At 21.3% G+C, this 24016-nt stretch overlaps 2 protein-coding genes across 14 annotated transcripts in view; one reads left to right on the top strand and one right to left on the bottom strand.

Moving 5' to 3' along the window:
• Positions 1-13250, top strand: part of LOC122507899 (glutamate-gated chloride channel) — a 104879-nt gene extending 91629 nt beyond the window's left edge. For 5 of the 10 annotated variants that reach the window (XM_043620896.1, XM_043620894.1, XM_043620895.1 and 2 more), the window contains 7 exons: positions 3620-3689; positions 4241-4394; positions 4851-4933; positions 5060-5194; positions 5957-6109; positions 8797-9086; positions 9668-10041. In XM_043620896.1, the coding sequence (XP_043476831.1) occupies positions 3620-3689; positions 4241-4394; positions 4851-4933; positions 5060-5194; positions 5957-6109; positions 8797-9086; positions 9668-9901 (1119 nt within the window). In that variant the 3' untranslated portion in view covers positions 9902-10041. Of the gene's footprint in view, positions 1-3619; positions 3690-4240; positions 4395-4850; positions 4934-5059; positions 5195-5956; positions 6110-8796; positions 9087-9667 lie in introns of all 10 variants that reach the window. The other 5 variants (XM_043620899.1, XM_043620897.1, XM_043620898.1 and 2 more) reach the window with 3 other exon arrangements.
• Positions 13251-16870: 3620 nt separating this feature from the next.
• LOC122507901 lies at positions 16871-22758 on the bottom strand. Of its 4 annotated transcripts, none has more exons than XM_043620905.1 (6): positions 22693-22758; positions 21458-21704; positions 20716-20818; positions 18913-19216; positions 17768-17921; positions 16871-17225 (listed from the first exon to the last, which is right to left on the bottom strand). In XM_043620905.1, the coding sequence occupies exons 1-6, from the start codon at positions 22693-22695 to the stop codon at positions 17035-17037; spliced, it is 1002 nt and encodes a 333-aa protein (XP_043476840.1). In that variant the 5' UTR covers positions 22696-22758; the 3' UTR covers positions 16871-17034. The 4 variants fall into 4 exon arrangements, with proteins under 4 accessions (XP_043476840.1, XP_043476843.1, XP_043476842.1 ...); XM_043620908.1 differs by having other exon boundaries at positions 21458-21724; positions 22693-22720; XM_043620907.1 differs by lacking the exon at positions 22693-22758 and adding an exon at positions 22519-22675.
• Positions 22759-24016: the final 1258 nt, after the last annotated feature.

The raw sequence follows: 24016 nt of genomic DNA, 5'->3' as shown, positions 1-24016 counted from the left end.
AAGAATTATTAATAAACGATGTTTAGGAGAATTTATAAAAAAAACTGTCGTTTAAATTTGAACACAAAAAAAAAAAAAAATTTTCTCGCGAATTAAATATACTTTTTTTTTCTCTTTTTCAAATTAATTGAATAAATAAAAAAGAAAAAAGATTTAGGAAGTTTGTAATTTTTTCTCCCTTATTTTTTTTCTGATAATAATATTGCTTTCAGCTTTTGTCACAATAAATATATAACTTGATGAAAAGTATAAACGAGACCAGTCTCTAATTGTAATAAAAATTAAATTAACACATTTTCAAGATATTTAAAAAAAACATTTTTTTACAAATTAAAAAAAAATTTTTTTTTATTTTTTACTTTTTTTTTATTTTTAATGTTTTTTCTTTATTAAAAAATTTTTTTTTTTCATGAATATCAATTGACTATATTAAACATACAAATCATGTACTTAATATCCATTCTCGATATATGGGGAAATTAATTTTAGAAAATTATTCAAGAAGTTATTTTTTTGTTCGGAAACCGTTCGCAGTGAATTTACAAAAAGCAATTCAATCCGACTAATGGGAGGGGAAAACCATTTCAGATAATGTCAGTTTTGAATAATCGATCTCAAATTAAATCTCGAAAACTTAAAATATGAAAAATCATTTTTTTTTCGAAATAAAATTGATTTTAAGAGAAATATATTTTTTACACGTTTATTTGAAAAATAGCTATTTGAAATGAAGAAGATGTAGGAAAAAGAAGAAAACTCTAAAGAAAAAGAATAAAAAAAGAAAATAGTATAAAATAACAATAGTAAAAAAATAAAATAAAATAAAAAGAAAATAGTAAAAAAATAAAATAGTAAAAAAGAAAATAGTAGGAAAAGAAAATGGTAAAAAAGAAAATAGTAGGAAAAGAAAATAGTAAAAAAAGAAAATAGTAGGAAAAGAAAATAGTAAAAAAAGAAAATAGTAAAAAAAGAAAATAGTAGGAAAAGAAAATAGTAAAAAAAGAAAATAGTAAAATAGAAAATAGTAAAAAAGAAAATAGTAGGAAAAGAAAATAGTAAAAAAATAGTATAAAAAGAAAAGAGTAAAAAAAGACTAAAAAGAGAAAATAGTATAAAAAGAAAGTAGTAAAAAAATAGTAAAAAAACAATAATAAAAAAAAGATAATAATAATAAAAAAATAAAATAGAAACAAAATACACTGTTCCCCGCACCTCGACATATATTTCTACAAGTGTTTAAAAAATCGACAAGAAACCAAAAATACTTTACACACTTTTACCAACACATCATTGGGTCGACGAAAAAAATTAACGAAAAAGAAAAATTAAATTAACAGAAAAATTGTAAAATAAAAATTTTAAATATTGAATAATTTACCATTTTTCTATTTTCGAAAAATTTTCTAAATTCCAACTGTATAATAATAGAGGCCAATATTTTAATTAACGAAAGAAAATTGAAAAAAAACCTGAATAAGATTTATTTCCAATAAAATAAAAATTAAAAAATAATAAATATTTCGTTAATTTTATATATCACACTATTTAGTTAGATATTGACAAAATCTTTTTATATACTTATCGAAATCGAATTTTTTTTTTTTTGCTGAAAATCAATTTCTGCTTAGTTCAAGCAAAAAAAAACAGAATAATAAATATTTAATGTTTATTTAATTAATTATTAAAAATATTTTTTAATATTTAGTTAAATATATTAAAATTATATAAATATAGTAAAAATATATTTAGTATCTAATGACTAAAAATATATTTAATAATTACTAAAAATATTTTTTAATATTTAATTACTAAAAATATATTTAATAATTAATTAATATTATTAATTTAAAAAAATATATTAAATATTTAGTAATATTCAAAATTTGCCTTCAATTTCTGATTAAAAGAACAGAAAATTTTTTTTTAGATTAGAAACGAAAAAAACCAGAAATTGAAGAGTAGAACTCGCAATTATTGTTTTTGTCAAGCAAAAAAAAAAAAAAAATTTTTTTGATTAAAAAAAAAAAAAGAAAATGATTTAAACGAATAATAATATGGAAGAAGATGCAGTCGACCAGAACTCTCAACGAGCTGCGATCGAAACCGTGAGCCAAAATGCATGCTCGCCTCGTAAAATGTAGTCTTCCCTATATATATTTATACAGTAATTTTTCCCTTTGTTGCTTATATTCACGTATTTTTGTCGCTCAATGTTGCTTTTCGCATGAATTTTTCTCGTCAGCTTTTAGCATCATTTCTTTGCCCTCCTTTTTTTCTGTAGAGGAAGAAAAAATATGCTTCAAAAGTAGATTCGGCATAGAGGAAAAAAAAATTGCTCGAAATCTTTCTCAAAGTCAATTATACAAGCTTTATACTATATATATAGATTTTAATGAAACATTTTTATTCTATATTTAGAAAAAAAAATATTGTCTTGAAATAATTTTTAATAATATGGAAATTTGATTACTTTCAAGTTTCAAGTAATTTTAAATAGATTTATTAAGTAATTTTCCAATTATTTTCAATTTAATTTTTAAATTATTGAAAATAAGTTTAAATATTTTTTTTTGTAAGTACCTAAGACAATATTTTTTTTTTTGCTACAAGTTATAATTTTTCTAGACTGTAAGATAAATTTTTGGAGATAATAAAAATATTTGAATATTCTCTTTTTGAAAAGTGTACATTTTTTTACAGTTTGTACAATTTTTTGAAATTACACGAAATATTTTGTATTTTTTGTTTAACATATTTTGTCTTTTATATTTTTTCTATTTTACTTTTTTTTATAATAAATTTTCTCTTTTGTAAAATATTTTGTCTTATATAATATATTTTATCCTTTATAATATATTAATTATATTTCTTAATATAACAATTTTTGAAATACATATCCTCAATTTTTATACTAAATTAATTGTTTAAACAAAAATTAATTATTTTATATGAGATATTAATTATACACCCAGAGAAAAATTTATTTAAACAAATAAAAATTTATCTTAACCAAATAAAATTTTACTTGAACCTAATAAATTTTATTTGAACCGAATAAAATTTTTTTTTTTTGCCAAATAGAATTTATTTGAACCAAATAAAATGTTTAGTTGGCTCTGAGACAAATATACACATTTTTTCTGGGCGTAGAAAAAAATTTTTTAAAAAGAAAAATGCAAAAAGAAAATAAAAAACTGTTATTTAATTAAAAAAAAAAAATTCGTCCTTTTAGTTTTTAAAAATAACTCTTTATCGAAATAAAATTAAATTCAAAATTTTTATTTTGAAAAGAAAGAAATTTTTATAAAAAAAAAAAAAGAAAATTGAATGAAAAAGCTTATCTTGAGCATTAAATTGGCATAAGTATTATGTATTTTTTTTTCATTCAAGAAAAAATATTGATTGAAAATAAAACCATTTTCCAAAATAAACACATTTTTTGTTTTTCTTAATCTCTCTCTATATTTATATAAAAAAGAGCTGCAATAGATTATATATACTTTTAAAAACATAAATAGAAGAGATAGTCTAGAAAGATTAAATATTATCTTAGTAAGCCCGAAGCATTTTAGTTCATCAATTTCTGAATGTCAATAATTAAATAATCAAATTTTTATAGGAATACTCTGTTCAACTAACATTTCGAGAACAATGGATAGACGAAAGACTTAAATTCGATGATTTTGGGGGTAAATATTAATTTCTATTTTTTAAACAATTTCTATTTTAAAAAAAAAATTTTTTTAGATTTTTTACGAACAAATTAAGTTTGAAAAAACTTCGAAAAGAAACAAGAAATTTGTTGATTCAAAAATTATTTACGATTTAAAATTAATTAATTTTAAATCGTAAATAATTTTTGAATCAACAAATTTCTTGTTTCTTTTAGATTTTTTTCGAACTTAATTAATTTTAAATTAATTTGTAAATAATAATATTTAATTCAAATAATAAATTTGTCTTTTAATTTTTTATTTAGAATAAAAATAATTATTAAGAATAATAAATTCAAATGATCTATTAATTTGTCTTCTAATTATTTATTTAGAAGAAGAATAATAAAAAAATAATATTAAATTTCAATAATCAATTTTTATTAATTTATTTGTCTTTGAAATTATTTATTTATTTACAATAAGTAAATATTTAGTTTCTTTTTATTTAGAGGCCTATTTATTTCTCTAAAATATAAAAAGAGAAAAAAATATTTTGAATTAATTATTTTAATTTTCGATCATAGGGAAACTGAAATATTTAACCCTGACGGAGGCAAACAAAATTTGGATGCCCGATTTATTTTTTTCCAACGAAAAGGAAGGCCATTTTCACAATATCATTATGCCCAACGTATACATAAGAATCTTCCCGGAAGGATCTGTTCTGTACAGTATAAGGTATTTCTTTTTTCAATTTTAATCGTAAAAAAAATTTTGTTTCCTTTTAATTAAGCGAATTTAATCATTGTTTAAATAATACTTTAAATAAATTAATGTCTATTAATAAATAATAAATTAATATTTAGTAATAAATAATGAATAAATGTTTGGTAATAAATAATAAATCAATATTTAGTAATAAATAATAATTAAATGTTTAGTAATAAATAATATATCAATATTTAGTAATAAATAATAAATAAATATTTAGTAATAAATAATGAATAAATGTTTAGTAATAAATAATAAATAAATGAATGTCTATTAATGAATTAATAAATAAATAAATGCCTATTAACGAAAAATAAATAATTTTCCAGTAATAAATAATAAAGTATATAAATGTTCCATTAATAAATAATAATTAATTGACATTATGATTTATTAAAAAAAATGAATAATTTTCTTTTCTAGAATTTCACTCACATTATCATGTCCAATGAATTTGAAATTATATCCACTCGACAGACAAGTCTGCTCACTTCGAATGGCAAGTTGTGAGTATTAAAATTATAAATTTAAATTATATTTTAAAATTACGTAATATTTTTTTTTTCATAATTTTTTGTATTTTTCATTTGCTTTGAAAGAAAAAAAATTAATAATATAATTTTCCAACACAGATGGATGGACGACTGACGATTTAGTATTTCAATGGAAAGAAGGCGATCCTGTTCAGGTCGTAAAAAATTTACACCTACCTAGATTTACACTGGAGAAATTTCTTACAGACTATTGTAACAGTAAAACAAATACTGGTAAGATGGAAATTTAGTTCAAATCATTTTTCTAACTGTCTGTTTCTCTCTCTAGTGGAGAAAAAAAATTTTTTAAATAAATTTTCTTTATTCAATTTTAAGTGAATTGGCAATGAAATTTAAAATTAAATTCATAATGAAATGTAAAATTAAATTCATAATGAAATGTAAAATTAAATTCATAATGTAATTTAAAATTAAATTCACAATGAAATTTAAAACTAAATTTACAATTAAATTTACAATGAAATTTAAAACTAAATTTACAATGAAATTTAAAACTAAATTTACAATTAAATTTACAATGAAATTTAAAACTAAATTTACAATTAAATTTACAATGAAATTTAGAATTAAATTCGAAATTAAATTTACAATGAAATATAAAATTAAATTTTATAATGAAATTTATAATTACATGTACAATGAAATGTATAATTAAATTTACAAGTAAATTAAAAATTAAATGTACAATGAAATTAAATTTTAATGTATAATGAAATTAAAAATATTTAGTATACAATAATTAAATGTACGATTAAATTTACAGGTAAATTAAAAATTAAATTTTACAATGAAATTAAAAATATTTAGTGTACAATTAAACTTCAAATTAAATTTACGAACTATTTCTTCTCTTATTAATTAAAAATTAATAATAACAAAAAAAAAAAAATAATTCGTTTGAAAACTTTGAAGAAATAAAAATAGAGAAAATAGAAAATTTAAGGAAAATTCTAATTCTGAAAAAAATTCTTTCAGGCGAATACAGTTGTTTGAAAGTTGATTTATACTTTAAGAGAGAGTTCAGTTACTATCTTATACAAATTTACATCCCATGCTGTATGTTAGTCATTGTCTCATGGGTCTCGTTTTGGCTCGATCAAAGTGCTGTTCCAGCTCGAGTTTCACTTGGTATGGAAATTTCAATTATTCAGAAATGTACAATTTTTTTTTTGTCAAATGAAACAAAAAAAAAATTGTTGTTATGTACATACAAACAATTTTTTTTTCATAGAAATTTTTATCAAAAAATCATAAATATTTTATTGGTAATATTTCAAAATTAATTTAATATTAAAAAAGTTACGTTTAGAATTTTCATAAGTAGATGATTTAGTTAAAAACACTAAAACAAATTGAATTTTAAAGCAATTAAAAATTTTTGCAGAAAGTCAATTATTTTCAAAAGTGATAAAATTTTTCTCCAGAAATTCAATTAGTTTCAAGAACTTTCCTCATTTTAATGATTTTTAATATATCTACTACTTCAATAAAAATTCCCAAAAGAATTCAATTACTTAAAAGAAATTTTAATAAAATTCGTCTCAAGAATTCAATTATTTTCAAAAATTTCCCTCAATTCAATGATTCTCAGTAAATCTACTAATTTAATAAATTTTTCAAAAGAATTAAACTATTTAAATACAAATTTTGATAAAATTCTAAGCAAACATTAAATTATTTCCATAAACAATAAAAATTTCACAGGAATTCAACTAGTTGCAAATTTTTTATATAAATTTCTTCGCAATAATTCAATTATTTTTATAAATAATAAATTTTTTTACAGAGATTAGTTTTAATTTAATTTTAATTTAATTATTAAAAATAATGGATTTATATAGAAGAATTTTAGTCAAAAACACTAAAAAAAAATTGAATTTTGGAAAAGATACAAATGATTGCAGAAATTCAATTAGTTTTAAAACTAATAAAACTCTTTGCAGAAATTAAATTATTTAAATTTTTAATTATTATTTTTATAAATAATAAAATTCTTCTCTGAAATTAAATTATTATCAAAAATTTTAATAAAATTCTTGGTAAAATTTTAATTATTTTCAAAAATTTTCCTCAATTCAATTATGATTTTTATATATATGTACTGCTTTAATAAAATTTTCCAAAAGAATTCAATTATTTAAAAAATATTTTATAAAATTCTACACAAACTTTTAATTATTTTCATAAAATAATAAAAAATTTCACAGGAATTCAATTATTTACAAATTTTGTATAAATTTCTTCGCAATAATTCAATTATTTTCATAAATAATCAAATTTTTCTCCGAAATTAAATTATATTTAAAAGTGTTAATAAAACTTTTGGCAAAATTTCAATTATTTTTAATACTATTTTCATTAAATTTCTCGAAAAATGAAATTATTGTATAAAAATTTTATGAAAATTTATCAAGAGAATTCAATTATTTAAAAATTTGTTGATTAAATTCTTGATGAAAAATGCAGAAATTTTTTTTTTTCAAAAAGTTTAATGGAATTTTTTTTAATTATTTCAATTTTTTAATTTCTAATACATTTCAATGAAGAATGTCAGAATAATCGAAATTTCTTAAAATTAAATTGTAAAAAAAGGATTTGAAAATTCTCAAAGAACTTTTTAAAAAATTATTTTAAAAAATTGAATTAAAGATGAATTTTAGTTAAAAATTCTAGAAATGAATAAATGAATAAATAAATAAATGAATAAATTTTGTCAAAATTCAATTATTTTCAATGTCTACTATTTCAATAAAATTTCACAAAAGAATTCAATAATTATTTGAAAAGAAATTTTAGTAAAATTCTTCTCATATTTTCAAAAGTAATATAATTCTTCGCAGAAATTCAATTATGTTAAAAAATTTACAAAAATTCTTGTTAAAATTTCAATTATCTATATTTAAATAATAAAATTTTTCTCTGAAATTCAATTATTTTCAAAAATTTTAATAAAACTCTTGGCAAAATTTCAATTATTTTTAATATAATTTTCAAAAGGTTTTTAAATTAAAATTTTTGATAATTTCAATTCTCCATACTTTTAATAAAGAATTTTGCAGAATTAATTTTTTTCAAAAAGTTTAATGCAATTTTTTTTTTATTTCAAGTTTTTAATTTCTAATATATATTTATTGGAAGAATTTTAGAATAATCGAAATTTCGTAAAATTAAATTTGTAAAAAAATGGATTTGCAAATTCTCAATGATCTTTTTCGAAAACTATTAAAAAAATTGACTTAAAGAAGAATTTTAATGTAAATATCTAAAAGTGATTTGAATTTAAAATTTTTGAAAATCTTAATTTCCATTAAAAAATAATAATGATTAAATATTAATTTAAAAATAATAAAGTTCTTTAGAGTCAGGGAAAAATTCAAAAAGTTTGCCAGGAAATTAGGGGAAAATTTAATTAAGTAAAATATGAATGAATTTTAAAAACCTGGAAAAATTTCGTTTTTTAACCTGGAAAAGTCGGGGAATTTGAAAAGAGCAAAAGCGTGACAACCCTGAATTTATTTATTTGCCTTTTCTTAAAAACCGTCTTTCAATTATTATTATTTTTTACTTGCTTTTTTTAAAAAATCGTCTTTTAATTATTATTTTTATTCATCTTCTCCTGAAAAGCGTTTTTTTTAATTGATTAATAATAATAATCAATTAAAAAAAAAAACATTTTTCAGGAGATTCTTTAAATAATTATTTACAATTTGGAATTTTTTTTTTTTGATTTCGTCTCTAATTGATTTTCAAAGAATCTAATTTTACAAGTAATTTAATTTAATATTTGTAATTGAAATTTAATTGTCCATATATAGGAGTAACAACTCTACTGACAATGGCAACACAAACTTCTGGAATAAATGCTTCACTTCCGCCAGTCTCCTACACAAAGGCAATTGATATTTGGACAGGTGTATGTTTAACCTTTGTGTTCGGAGCACTATTAGAATTTGCATTAGTAAATTATGCGTCTCGCAGTGATATACATCGTGAGAATATGAAAAGACAGTATCGAGAAATGGAACATTCAGCATCGGTTGATCCAACCACCGAACTATTAGAAGCTGATGGACATAATACTTTTGCTATGGTCAGCCTTGATCTTGTAAATTTTTCTCTAAGTATACCTAATAATCATTTTTTAAACCTAACAGTTAAAGTTCTTAAACTTTAACAATTAGAAAGTATATTTTAATCTTTTTTTTTCGTACCATAGAAAATAACTTTTGTTGGTGGGAAAAATAAACTTTTGCGCTAGAAAATTCTCGAGAAAATATTTCGAGAAGGAATAATAAACTATTATGAGCTATTATAAATAAATAGTGGAAGAATTTAGTAGAAAAGTGGTAAAATATTTATTGTAGACGTTAGTGAAGTAGTTATGGCGAATAAATAAGGAAAATTGGTAGGCGAACCTCGCCTAGTGTCGAGTCTCCGGATTCTATCCCCTCTTTAAGTTCGACTACTGACGAGGTAAGCCACGCCTCCGGTCGAGTAATGTCAGGGCTGCACCTACATTACCAGAGCCGCAGGTGATTTTTTTCGATTTGAATTAAAAAAGTACTTCTGGTTCACTTTTTGATGATAGCGCAAAGGTTTATTTTTTCCGTCACAAAAAAAATAATTCATGTTGCACGACAAAAGAAATCGAAACGGATTTGAATCAAAAGGGTGGGTTCCTTTCAGAAGCCTCTCGTTCAACATCAGGCAGACGCATTGCCTATGGATAAACGACGGCAGTGCGAGATTCATATTCAGGAGCCGCAAAAAAACTGCTGCAGGTCGTGGCTGTCCAAGTTCCCGACAAGATCCAAACGAATCGACGTCATAGCACGAATCCTCTTTCCACTGGTGTTCGCATTCTTCAATCTCGCATATTGGTCAACGTACCTGTTTCGCGACGAAGCGGAGAGCGATTAAACATTGATGAGGAATCGCTTGGATCAAGAAATGTGGCTCGCGGCCACCTCAATCACTCCCATTCAACAATGCATCGCTCAAATTCCCATCAACGTAATTATCAACAACGCACAGCAACAACAAATCATGATAATGATGATTTCGATCGACACTATCATTATCATCATCATCATCATCATAATCATAATCAACATCAACATCGACATCATCATCATCATTCAAGGCAACATCGTTCACATCAATCTTTATTGCATTATCGACGTGATGCACGTTCACAATCGCCATCATCGCCCTCAGGAAGTTTACGTGGACGTTCACCAAGACGTACAACTTCAAGAATACGTTCAAGTAGTTTAACATCGCGAAGATCAACGCCATCGCCAACGCCCACTGCCTCACCGGCCCAAACAACATCGCCCTCACCACCAACACTTCTCAAAGGCGAGGAATTAAATCGTTTTCAACATTTGCCAATTGACAACAAAAAGGATCGATGTTTCTGGGGTCTATTACCACGTGGAAAGATGTTTCGCTGTCATGCCGATGGCAGTGCACGAATCGATGTTTGCGCAAGAATTTTCTTTCCCCTGGTATTCTTCATCTTTAATCTTGGCTATTGGTCATGTTATCTCTTCCCCCACGAGGATCATACGAATATGCATAAATAATTACGTAATCAAGAGCGAGCATTTGCAAAAGGAGAATCTGTACTTGTGTGTTTTTTGTCCGAATGTTAAAAAAAAAACAGGGTAATAGTTTCCGTCGTTATTTTCCCCGCCGAAGGGGATGGGAGGGAAATGGGTTTCTTTTAGGGAACAAAAACTATTCAGCTCAAGAAAAGTGCAATTCACAATCGTCCAAAGCAAAAAAACAACCGATTCGCATTTGCCATCAGATCGGGGGTCTTTCCTCCAGGCGGCGAATACGATTTTTCCTTTGGACAGAATGTATTTCAATTATCGCCATTCATTCTAGAATCAGTTATAGATGCTAGAATCTGTTACAGATTGTAGCATCTATTCCTTTCTTTCCTATAATTGATTTTAAGACGAAATTTTTTAATGACAATAATTCTTTTTTAGGTTTCTTTTCGCCTAAGCGATTCCCCTATTCTCCCAAACTTTTTCTTTCTCTAGATCCAAATTTTCTTCCACTATCATTTAAATCAATCATCGCAATAAGCGTAAATCAAAAAAAAAAGGGGAAAAAATATAAACTATAAAAAAAAGAAAAAGAAAATAACGACGGTACAAGCGGGGCGTGAATGTTTATCATTAAATGTACCTTTTAAAAAGTAAAAAACACGATCATCGGGAGACCGCGTGCCACTAAGTGAAATTAAATTTTCGGGCCCTGTATAGCCACGGCCTGTTATAAAAAAAAAAAAATAAATAAATAAATTGAAGAGAACAAAAAAATCGTACACATAAAAATAATATATCTACGTATTGTCAAGTAACTCGTTATAATGTTATATAAAATATAAAAAAAAACAAAAAAATTCTCCGGTCCTTCGAGAAATTAAATTTTTTGCTCACCCAGTGAAAAAAAAAAAAAAACTTCGAGTCCCTCTTTTCACCCATAATCTGTTAGAAAATTTTCCAAAAATTTCTCTAATGAACATATTTCAAAATTCTTTTTTAAAAAAAAATTTTTTTTTTCCAAAAAAAAACTTTTTTATAAAGCTCAATAATATCATACGCAAATCTCGGTGGACCGGAGAAAATCATGAACACACGCGATTCGAAAATCGATTTTCGCAAAGGGAAAAAAAAATAATAAATAAATAATATAAAGAAACGAATTAAGTCGAGTGGTGAAATTAGGGACTCTCGCTGAAATATTAAATAAGATGAAGAAAAAAAAAAAGTATGTAGTTGAAGTGTATATATCATAATTATTACGTTCCATGTCTCAAAAAAAAAGAAGAGAAAGCAAAAATCTTTTAATTCTCTATTTTTTAATTTTCTTCAAAATTTTTAAAAAGAAAAACTGCGAAAAGTTTTTTAAGGAAATGTATTTAGAAATCGTTTTTGTCCCATCATTACGCACAGGTGAAAGAATAAATTCTATACTCTATTCTTGTTTTTAAAGCTCAATTTTAAAATCTATACATTTTGTTATATTTATTATGTAGTCTATAATATAAAAAAAAATATTTGTTATTTTTCTTAAATTGTTATTAAATTTAAATTAAGTTAGTCGCACAGGTGAGGAGCGTCTCTCTAGTGAACGCACAAGCAAAGTGGGGAGCCGCTTCTCTTATTTCTTTTTTTAACTCGAACAAATTTCAATATTGATATTAATTAATAATAAAATTTAATTATTGTTAATTAATACAATTTATTAATTATTAAAATTCAATTTATTAATTATTAAAATTAATTTACTAATTATTAAAAATTCTCATATTTTGACCAAAAACCAGTTATTGTGAAATTAAACGAAAAAATTTGTTTCGATATTAATATAAACGAAATGTAAACAGGTAGAAGTTCCAGGTTAAAATTTTCTTTTTTCTAAAAAAGATGGGATTTTTTTTTTTTTTTTTTTTTTTTTTTTAATTTTAATGAAAATATAAAGTAAACGCAGAGGAAAAAAAGATGGGATATGTTTTGAAATTCCTGCCTGGAACATTCACTGTAGATTTTAAAGATTTACAAACACTGTACATAATTAAACACAAATCAAGTTTTACAAGTATTATTATTAAATATGTGCGAGAATTGCAAAGGGGCTCAAAAATTATTTTCGCATTTTAATATGACAATCAACTTATTACGAGGCTGTTTTATTATTATCACAGAAAAAAATATCACAAAAAAAAAAAATTCTAAAAAAAAAATTCAGTAAAAATGAAGTAAAATTTTATTATTTGAAAAAATTTAATAAACGTTCGATAAAATTTTTATCTTTTGGAAAAATTTGATAAAACTCAGTTGAAAAGTTTATCTGTTCAAAACATTTAATAAACGTTAGCTAATTTTTTTTTTTTTTTTTTTTTTTTTATTAAATACAGCATTGCTCAAAATAATTCCCTTTTTCTGTTTTTTTTAAACTTCCAAAAAAAGCTAATAATAAAAAAGCTAATCTCATTGAAAGTATAATAATTATTACAAATTTTTACGAAACAAAAAAAGTCAAAAAAAAAAAAAAAAAAAAATAAGTTGACAGTCTATTTACAAAAAATGAACAGTTATCGAAATTATTTTGAGTTCCTATTGCAAATAAAGAAAAGCACGCATGTTCACGATATAAATTATACACGATCATACGAGATATTATTATAAATATAATGTAAAACATATGCCGTGCTCATTTAGCATGGGCACAATAACCAATATGAATTTTTGTACTGTTTGTTGATTATAATTATTCACGATGAGAAGACGACAAAAAAAAAATGAAGAAAAAAAAAAGAAAAAAAAAATATTCGAAACAAAAGGCGCTTCGTTTATCGACAGTATTAAATATATTTATAAATATGTTTTTTCCATTAAATTTTATCGAGAGAAAAAAATATAATATATAAACTGTTTTCGTTCCCTTAAATGAATTTGTTTCATTAGTGCCAAAAAATATTGAACCAGAGGACTTCCTCCAAACCATGGGATATTTGAGTGAATGAAAACACTTTATCGAAATTCTTTATTATATTAAATAAAAGAGAAAAAACATTATATAACACTCTTACAAATTGCTTTCTTTGTCTCGAATTCTATTCTATTTCGGAACGAATAAAAAAAAAAAAAAAATTCGAACATAAAACTTTGAGTCACTTGAAACATTTTTGCGTTTTTAATCTTAAATTCAAATTAAAAATATGAAGGAAAATAATTGTTTTTTGTTCATTACCAACACTGTTGACGGTGGAAAATATTCTTCTCTGGAAAAAATTTACAATTTAACTTTTTTCAAATATTAATTATTAAAAATATTTTTAATTGTTTACATATGTTATCAATCTTTCTATCAATGAAATTAATTAAATTTGATAATTAATAATTAATAAACCATAATTTTTTTTTTTTTTTTTTTTTTTTTTTTTTAATTGTCAAACCAAAGTAAGTCATTAACAATTAATATTTTAAAATTAGAAAAATTTACAGCAGTGTTGGAATGAAATTAAAAGCAGAGAGAAAAATATGAAACAAATTATAATTGGAGATGAAGAAAATTTCAAGAAATTAATATCACAGGGTTTATCGTAGATAGTAAGACCATTTTCTATTTAGTAATATTTGCACGCTAGCACTTTTCAATATTATTCGCAATTACATATTTCAATTTCACTCCGCTTTTTTGTAGTAAAAAAAATCCCCCTCCCTTTTTTTTAATTTACTTTTGCAAATAAAAAAAAATTTTTTTTTCGATTTCAGAAAAAATTTTCTATTGGTTACAAAAAAAGAAAAAATTCGTTAATAATAACAAAGTTACTCAAGGAGTGAAATTGAAGACAAAAAATTCGACAATGTCCAAAGAAAGTAACGTGTAAAAAGTAAAAAAAAAAAAAAGTTTTGCGTATAACGAAGCGAAGTCTAATTTTTTTTTTTTTTTTTTTTTTAAATAAAAAATCCTATTTTTCTTTTCACAATTTTCCCCTTTTTTTTAAATTAGTGCGTGACACATAACGAAAAAAGTACTATAAAAACAAAAAAAAAACCATTATAGAAGAGTGTTTAAGAAAAAAAAACCCAAAAAAAAAAAAATTGCACTTTGTGTAAAACTAGATAAACAGGGCGAGAAAAGAAAAAAAAAACTTTAAAAAAATGGATTTGACGATAAAACAAGTATTAATATACATATGTAAGTTTGTGTGACACCAAAGTTTTTATTTCCAAAAAAAAGCCCACAATGAATGAATTTAAAAAAAAAAACCCGTGCACAGAAAGTTATGTCGTAATCACGTATGAATATTGAATGTTGGAATACAATATATTATACGTAAAAAATATAAATAAATAAAAAGAAAAAGAAAACATTACAATGGCGTGCAACAAAAATCAACTCTGTTTTAAAAAAAAATATCTAATATACAACTAGAAAAAAAAATTAACATTAATCAAAGATGAAGAAAAAAAAATAATGTTTTGTTCCTTTTTTTCTTTTGATTTTCTATTAATAATAATATTAATAATTAATAATAATAATAGAGATGATTTTTGAAGTGACTGGGAATCAGTAAAAAAAATTCTCTTTAACGCGGGACGTAGAAAGTAAAAAGATCGCATAATAAATGTCACGAAATATGACTCGACGGACAATTAAACTTTGAATACAAAAAAAAAAAAAAAAATTGGTATTTTTATTTCAAAACCCTGACAATTTTTTTTTTTATTTAATTTTTCTATTTTTTCCTTTTATTTTTAAAAAAAGAAGCATTTTAATTTTTTGTAAGACTTTTTTTTAATTTTTTTTTTGTTATTATGTAAATAAATAAATAAAATGGAAAATAAAGCAAAATAAAAAAAAGTTATTTTTGGCAACCAATTTTTATTTTTAATGTATTTTTAAAATTATTTTAAAACGAAAAAAATTATTTTAATACAAATAAAAATTTTCTAGTAAAATTTTTTTTAAAGGCAAAAAGGGATATAACAGGGAAAAAATGAAATAAATAAAAAAGATAGATAAGATGATGTTTTTATTCATGTTTTAACATTATACATCAATTCTTTCATTTCCATACGAGTGAAGAAATGAAAATGAAAAATTATTTACGACGCTCTACATATATAGTGCTTAGATAAAATTTTTATTTCCTATATAGTTAAGCGGATTAATTATGAATTTTTTTTTTTTTTATTGTAAAAAACTGATATTTTTCATCATAATTCTCAGTCAATTACTTACATTTAAAAATTATTATCTAAAGTATAATTAAAAATTTAGTTCTTTTTTTGCACGTAATATAAAAATTAAAAGCGTAACTGTTTATTGAAACAATCAGTTCATTTCTTATTATAATTTATATAATTTATAGTAAAATCACACTTTTGAATACTTTTTTCTTCATTTTTTTTTTTACTAAATAAATATTGAGCCAAATTATAATAAAATGACATTATAAATTATAATTATAAATATTAATAATGCGAAATAGATAATACTTATGATTTCACAAATAAATAGCAACATTATAAAATTTTTTATTATAAAACATAATTTAAACGTTCTTATAACTATAATACTAATTATCAATAAAAAAAATAATAAATTTCATAAAATCAAAGTAAAGAAAATTTTAAGTGAAAATAATTAGTAAATAAATGTAAATAAATGTAAATAAATGTAAATAAATGTAAAATAAATGTAAATAAATGTAAATAAATAAATAAATAAATAATTAGTAAGTAAACTATTAGTAATAAAATAGTTAATAAATAAATAATTAGCAAGTAAACAATTAGTAAATAAATAATTAGTAAGTAAACTATTAGTCAATAAATAGTTAATAAATAAATAATTACCAAGTAAACAATTAGTAAATAAATAATTAAGTAATTATTTGTGAATAAATAATAAGTAAATAAATATTAAGTAAACAATTAGTAATAATACCAAACAAAGTATAATAATTTTATAACAATGATAGTATATTTATTTGGCTTTTGTTTATTATTATTATTTTTACTATTCTTTCTTTTATTCATAAACTTTGTTTATGTTTTTAAACAAGAACATAAAAAATTGTGCCTTGCTTCATTAAACAGCGGGAATTTATTCAACATAAATAAATTATTAAAATTTTATAAAAAATTTCTATGAATCAACTAATTTGATTTGAAAATTAAATATTTTTACCAAAATCAATTTTTTTGATTTATAGATAAAAATTCTTTAAATTAAATATTATTTGAATAATATAAAAATTATTTAAATAACCAAATAATTATTTTTACAATTATTCAATTACTTAATTATTTAATTATTCAATTTAATTTAATTATTATAAATATTAATTTCAATTCTTTGTGTAAGATAAATTTTTCTCGTTCACTCTTTATTTACCAAAAAAATCGAAAAATTATTTTCCTTTTCAAAACGAAATAATAGAATTTATTTAAATTAGAAAAAAAAGTATTTTCTGGAATAAAAGAAAATAATATTTTCAATGCGATTAATTTTTGAATTTAAATTGTTGGTACATAATTTGATGGTGTACCGTTTCTTGATAATGTATCTAACGAATGTTGATTACCAGAATTTTTTCGTGTACCATATTTATGTGGTTGAAGATTTAAAGGTGGTAGGTTTGGATGTTCAATTCTTGTTGGAGAACTGACGCGTGGACGAAGTGTGCCTCTTTGCATTGGATACAATTCTACAATTTTAAAAGAATTTTTATATAAATATTAAAAATCAACTTTAATCGAAAAAATAATTTCTTAATTTCTTTTTTCATAGCTAATATTCTTACGCTTTCATTTCTAGAATTTAGATAAAAAAAATTTTCTTGATACGAACAAAAATTATTTCGATACGAAAAAAATTATTTTAAAACAAATAAAAATTATTTTGATACGAAATAAATTATTTTAATACAAATAAAAATTATTTTTGTACAAATAAATATTTATTTTTATGCAAACAAAAATTATTTAATTGTACAAATAAATATTTATTTTTGTACAATTAAATATTTATTTTTATACAAATAAATATTTATTACATGTAAATAAATATTTATTTCTTATAAAGAAATATAATTATAAAATCAAATATAAATATAAAAATAATTATTTATTTTACATTGATAAAAAAACGAAATAAATAAATTTTAATAATAGTAAATTATTAATTGAATCAAATTATTATTTCGTTGTCATTGTAATTTTTTACCGTTCCCACAATAAAAAATATTACCAGCATCATTTGGTTCCAAAACATCGTCCAATTGATAATATTCATTTTTAACAGATAAAGGTTCCTCATAATCAACAAAAGCAGTATTGTCAAATGCTTTATCGTCCTTTGGTCGATTTTGCGACGGCGATGCTACTGGCGGTTCAACATATGTCTAATAGAAAAAATAATTTTTCATTAATAATAATTCCAAGTTTGGTGCATATTTTTAAATTGAAAAATTAAAAAAAAAATATTATTGCATTATAAATAAATAATCTAGTAAGTCAGTAAAAAAATAACAATTAAAATGTACACTAAAAAAAATTTTTGATTCAAATAACCGATTACTTGACTATTATCAATATTAAATATTTACTTGAATCGAATAATTTTTAATTCGAATCAATTAAATTGTATTTGAACCAATAATTTCAGTATTTGAAGCAAATATGAATTGAACTGTTTAATTAATTTAATTATTGTAATTATAATAATTTAGTTGATCAAATAAAAATTATTAGATTCAAGTAAATATTTAATTGATCGAATAAAAATTATTTGATTCAAGTAAATATTTAGTTGATCGAATAAAAATTATTTGATTCAAGTAAATATTGAATTGAGCAAGTAAAAATTATTTGATTCAAGTAAATATTTAGTTGAACAAATAAAAATTCTTTGATTCAAGTAAATATTTAATTGATCGAATAAAAATTATTTGATTCAAGTAAATATTGAATTGAGCAAGTAAAAATTATTTGATTCAAGTAAATATTTAGTTGAACAAATAAAAATTCTTTGATTCAAGTAAATATTTAATTGATCGAATAAAAATTATTTGATTCAAGTAAATATTGAATTGAGCAAGTAAAAATTATTTGATTCAAGTAAATATTTAGTTGAACAAATAAAATTCTTTGATTCAAGTAAATATTTAATTGATCGAATAAAAATTATTTGATTCAAGTAAATATTGAATTGAGCAAGTAAAAATTATTTGATTCAAGTAAATATTTAGTTGATCAAATAAAAATTCTTTGATTCAAGTAAATATTTAATTGATAGTAAAATAATTGATTATTTAAATCAAATAATTTTTTTTCAGTGTCGACTACTGTCAAAGAAAAAAAAATTGTTATGTAAAAAATTGCCTTGAGTTTTACATGTTCAGGGGGAAGTGTTGAAAATGAACGTTTATTATAGTAAGCTCCATTGGTGTTTGTCTCATTGATGCGTTTATTATTGTAAAACGATGAGCCATTTCCAATTGTTTCATAGGTGTGCTCTTCTAAAAAGTGTCGCGTTGTACCGCGTGGAGTTAATGTCGCCCACATAACACGACTGTCCTGCATTGTCTCCGTGGTGCATGGATACAAAACAGCTTCATTCTGAAGTCTTCCTGCTTTCGTTTGCATTCCAGAGGTTGCAGTTGGTACCGATATTACCCCACTTTTACCAGTAGCATTACTACATTCAAAGAAATTCAGTTTTATTATTTTTTTACCAACATATTTTGTAAACCTACATATTTACTTCAAATTTGTAATTAAAGTACTTTGTAATTTTAAATAATTATTTTTTTATTTATTATTTTTTTCTTATTTAAAAAAAAATTTTTTTTTAATTTTAATAAAATTTTATGTAAACATTTAATTATTTTCATAAATACCTAATAAAAATTTTACAGGAATTCAATTATTTGCAAATTTTTTTTATTAATTTCTTCGTAATAATTCAATTAATTTCTTCGCAATAATTCAATTATTTTCATAAATAATAAAATTTTTCCAAGGAATTGAATTATTTTCATCAAAAAATAATTATTGAAAATTCTATAAAATAATAATTCAAAATTAATTCAATTTTAAGAGTTGCGTTTAAAATTTTCAAAAATAGATGAACTTGAAAAGCTTTTAATATGAAATTTTAGAAAATTAAAATTTTCAATTAATTTAATTAGAAATTTAAAAAAAAACTTATATTTTTACAAAATGTTAATAATTCGAATTCTTCTTGAAATTAAGGTTAAATTTGTCAATATATAATTAATTAATTTTATTAAAAATAATGGAAGTATAAAAAATTTTAGTTAAAAACATTTTTAAAAAATTGAATTTTTGAGAAGTTACAAAATAATAGCAGAAATTCAATTATTTTCAAAATTAATAAAATTCTTCTTAAAAAAGTTCAATTATTTTCGAAATTTAAAGAAAAATTCTCGTCAAAATTACAATTATCTTTATAAATAACAAAATTCTTTTCCAAAATTTAATTATTTTCAAAAAATTTTCTAATTTCAATGATTTTTAATATCTACTGTTTTAATAAATTTCCCAAAAGAATTCAATTATTTTGAAAAAAAATTTGATAAAATTGTACTCAAACATTTAGTTATTTTTATAGATAATAAAAATTGCACATTAATTCAATTATTAAAAAATTTGGTATAAATTTCTTTGCAATAATTCAATTAATTTCATAAATAATAAATTTTTTCTATGAATTCAATTATATTTGTAAATATTAAAATTTAAAACTCATCGCAGAATTTTAATTATTTTTAGTACAATTTTAATCGAATTCCTCGAAAAAAGTAATTATTCATATAAAAATTTGATTAATTTATAATTTATAATGTAAAATAATGATTTTATCACTCGATGATCTTTAATTATTATAAAACATAAAGACATCGATTGCTCCGAGTCGAAGATAATTTACAAAAAAAAAATATTTCTGCTATTTAAAATTTAAGTCAAAAACTAATTGAAAAATGTGAAAACAGTCGATTAGTCGTATTTGACTTAAAAAAATCAGGAAAAAGTTGATTAGTCGCATTTTTTTTCTTTTTAATTTACAAAAAAAATATGATTTACTTAATTACAAAATTACTAAATTTCAAAAAGGAAGAAATTAAAAAAACAAAAAAGAAAATAAAAAATATTCAAAAAGAAAGAAAAACTTACAATTTGCATTTTAGAAGTAATGTTGCCAGTATTATTCCAATACAAATGACCCCAACACAAGAGGATATAAGAACAAGGAGCCAAGTATCGTCAAAAACAGTTCCTATAAGTTGAAATATTTTTATTTTATTATTTATATTTATTATAATATTCTTTATATCATTTATTTGCAATAATCATAATAATTACACCCGCAGAGAAAAATTTTATTTAAACCAAATATATTTTATTTGAGTTAAATAAACGTATATTTGTTTTTAAAACTAACTACACTTTTTATTTGTTTTAAATAAAAATTTTATTCGACACAAATAAAACATATATTTGAGCCAAATAAAATTTATTATTTATTATACAATAATAAAATTTGTAAAAATAATTGATTCTAAGAAATTCGGAAATCGACATCACTATAAGGCTTCCTTTGAAAGGAAGCAATAATAAATAATTAAATATTAATATTTAATAAAATAAATAGTATTCAAAATAATAGGAATAATAATAATTGAAATACAAATAATGAAAAAATAATAATAATCAAAACAAAAAAATTTTATTTGAAAAAAAATAAAAATAGTCTAGTTGGTTCTGAGTCAAATATATTTTTTTCTCTAGATGTATATCTATTTATAATAATAAAAAATCAAACTATATAATGTTTTATTTTTGTACCTTTTGTAATTTATTTATAGAATAAATTATTTTTAAAATTTTCAATTTTCAGAGATGATAATTTATTTACCTTGTTGTGGAATTTCGATATATTGAACACCCTCGGAGCGCCAATTGCAAAAATGTTTACAAGGACTGTCATTGTGATGAGAACGAAAAATGACAGTTTCCGAATCGGTGAAGAATTCAGAACCCTGTTGCAAAAAACTGGGAATGGGCGGTGGTGGTAGACGAAGTATCATATCCGGTGGTGGGCCAAGTGTGCATAATGCACAATTTGAATTATTTATTATTGCCGCTACTTCCATTCCCGACATCTATTCAATAAAATTTCAAACTATTTTTTTTTTAATGGAAAACGATTAATAAAAAAATAATAATAATAATAATAATTAAAAAAAATAAGTATAAAACTAATAATAATAATAATAATAATAATAATTGCTCCTTCATGTCCATAAAACATTCAACAAAATATTAAATAACAGGATCAGTATAAAATAAAACATGAATAGAATAATAAAAATAAAAATAAAAATGATAATAGTACCTAATAATAGTAATAATAATGAAAAGATTAATAAAAATAGCAATAAAAATAATAAAAAGTAATAATAAAATAAAAATAATATTAAAATAAAAAAATTGGACAAGTGCGAGATAAACTCGTACTAAAACCGAGGGTTCTGTACAAGTACTGAACTTTTTGTTAATTATTTATTTTTTTATTTTATTAATTTAATTAATTTATTATTATTATTAATACTTATTATTATTATTTCTATTAATACTTATTTTTATGAAAATAAATTACAATTTTTTATATAATCTAAATCAAAATACTATTAAAAATAGTAGAAGTAATAATAATTGAAATAAAAACAATGAAAAAACAATAATAATCAAAGTAGTATTAAAAATAGTAGAAGAAGTAATAGAAATAGAAATAATGAAAAAATAATTATAAAAAATAGTAATAATAATAATAGAGAAAATAATATTAAAAATAGTAATAATAATAAAAGTAATAATAGTACTGATAATAATAATAATAGTACTAGTAACAATAATAGTACTAGTAACAATAAAAGTAAAAAAGATAAAATTAAATTTGGATCATACTTATCGTACCACCTATTAAATTTCTTTTCTGTCCTTTATTTTTAATTAAATTTTCAATAAAATAACTTAAAACAATTCACTTATTCACTGAAATGAACGTCACTGTTTTAGAAACTCATAAAAACAAAGAAAATTATTTTATATATTTATACATATATTTTTTTTAAAAATGAAAATTCTTACCATGATTAAAAACTCTTGTCTAAAGTAACCATTGAATGTCGATGAATTTTCAACCGTAGAAAAGCGCAAGCGTCACAATATTGAACGAATGATGGGAAGATGTGCGCGCTCCTCTCTTTTTATATCAAAAAATATTAAAGCGCATGCTTTTGAAATAAATGACTCATAATAATGTATCATTTGAAATTGTCTTTTTTTGAAAATTAATATTAATTTTTTTTTTAATTCAAAGAAAAAAATTTTCTATTTAGCAAAAATTTCTTTATTTTGTAAATAATATTCATATATATATTATTTTTTATTTTTATGAAATAATTTTTATTTGCGGTAAATTTTTTATTTTGCAATATATTTTTTATTTGGTAAATAATATTCATATATAATATTTTTTATTGTGAAAGATGTTTATTGATTTTTTTCAAAAATCAATTAATTATTTTCTATTTTTATGAAATAAATTTTATTTGCAATATATTTTCCATTAAAAAAAAATAGTTTGCAATTAAAAATATATTGCGAATATTTTTTATTCGCAATATATTTTCAATTGCAAACTATTTTTTATTTTCGCAATATATTTTCAATTGGAAACTATTTTTTGTTTTCGCAATATATTTTCAATTGAAAACTATTTTTTATTCGCAATATATTTTTACTTGCAAGAAAATTTTTATTCTTAACATATTTTTAATCGTAATATAATTATTATTTACTGTATTATTTACTGAAAATAGTAAAAATGGTATTTAATACAAATTCTAAATATAAGCAATAAATTCTAAATACACATTTTTGTATACAATAAATAAAAATCTCTTTCTTTATTAATCATAAATAATTAATTGAAAAAAAAATTTTTATTGTTTCATTATTAATATTTGTTTACTTCGTTACATGGGCGACAAAAAAACTCTAAATTTTATTACAAAAAAAATAAATAAATAAAAAATAATAAATTGATTAAAATGGTAGAAAATAAAAAGCACTTTTTTTTAATAATTCACAACAAAAATATAGAAAATATTAATTCTTCCAAAAGTGGAGAAAATTTTTTTTTTTTTTTATTATTGTTTTGTGAAAAAATGTTGAAACAGTGAAATTTATTCTTCGCTCGCTCGTTGAATTTTCTGCATTTAAAATTTGCACGTGGGCAAATAGTGAAATGGATAGACACACATAAAAATGAAAAGTAAATTCATTATTTAAACAATATTCATTGAGAATGTAGAGAGAGAATAATATAACATACGCGAAAGTAAGTCTGCATAATAGTTGAGGAGAATTCAAAACTTTAAAAGAGGAGGACAAGCAGAAAATGGGGGGT

This window comes from Leptopilina heterotoma, unplaced genomic scaffold (assembly GCF_015476425.1).
Source record: "Leptopilina heterotoma isolate Lh14 unplaced genomic scaffold, ASM1547642v1 Lhet_52, whole genome shotgun sequence".
NCBI classification, from domain to species: Eukaryota; Metazoa; Arthropoda; class Insecta; order Hymenoptera; family Figitidae; genus Leptopilina; species Leptopilina heterotoma.
The sequence above is the reverse complement of the archived record's forward strand: the minus strand, read 5'-3'. Positions and strand labels throughout refer to the sequence as shown.

What these genes read in the sequence shown, in the direction of transcription:
- LOC122507901 (XM_043620905.1), bottom strand. An exon ending in TATCGAAATTCCACAACAAG is followed by an intron (nt 20,819 to 21,457) that starts GTAAATAAATTA and finishes TTCAACTTATAG; the next exon opens with GAACTGTTTTTGACGATACT. An exon ending in CAACACTTCCCCCTGAACAT is followed by an intron (nt 17,922 to 18,912) that starts GTAAAACTCAAG and finishes TTTTTCTATTAG; the next exon opens with ACATATGTTGAACCGCCAGT.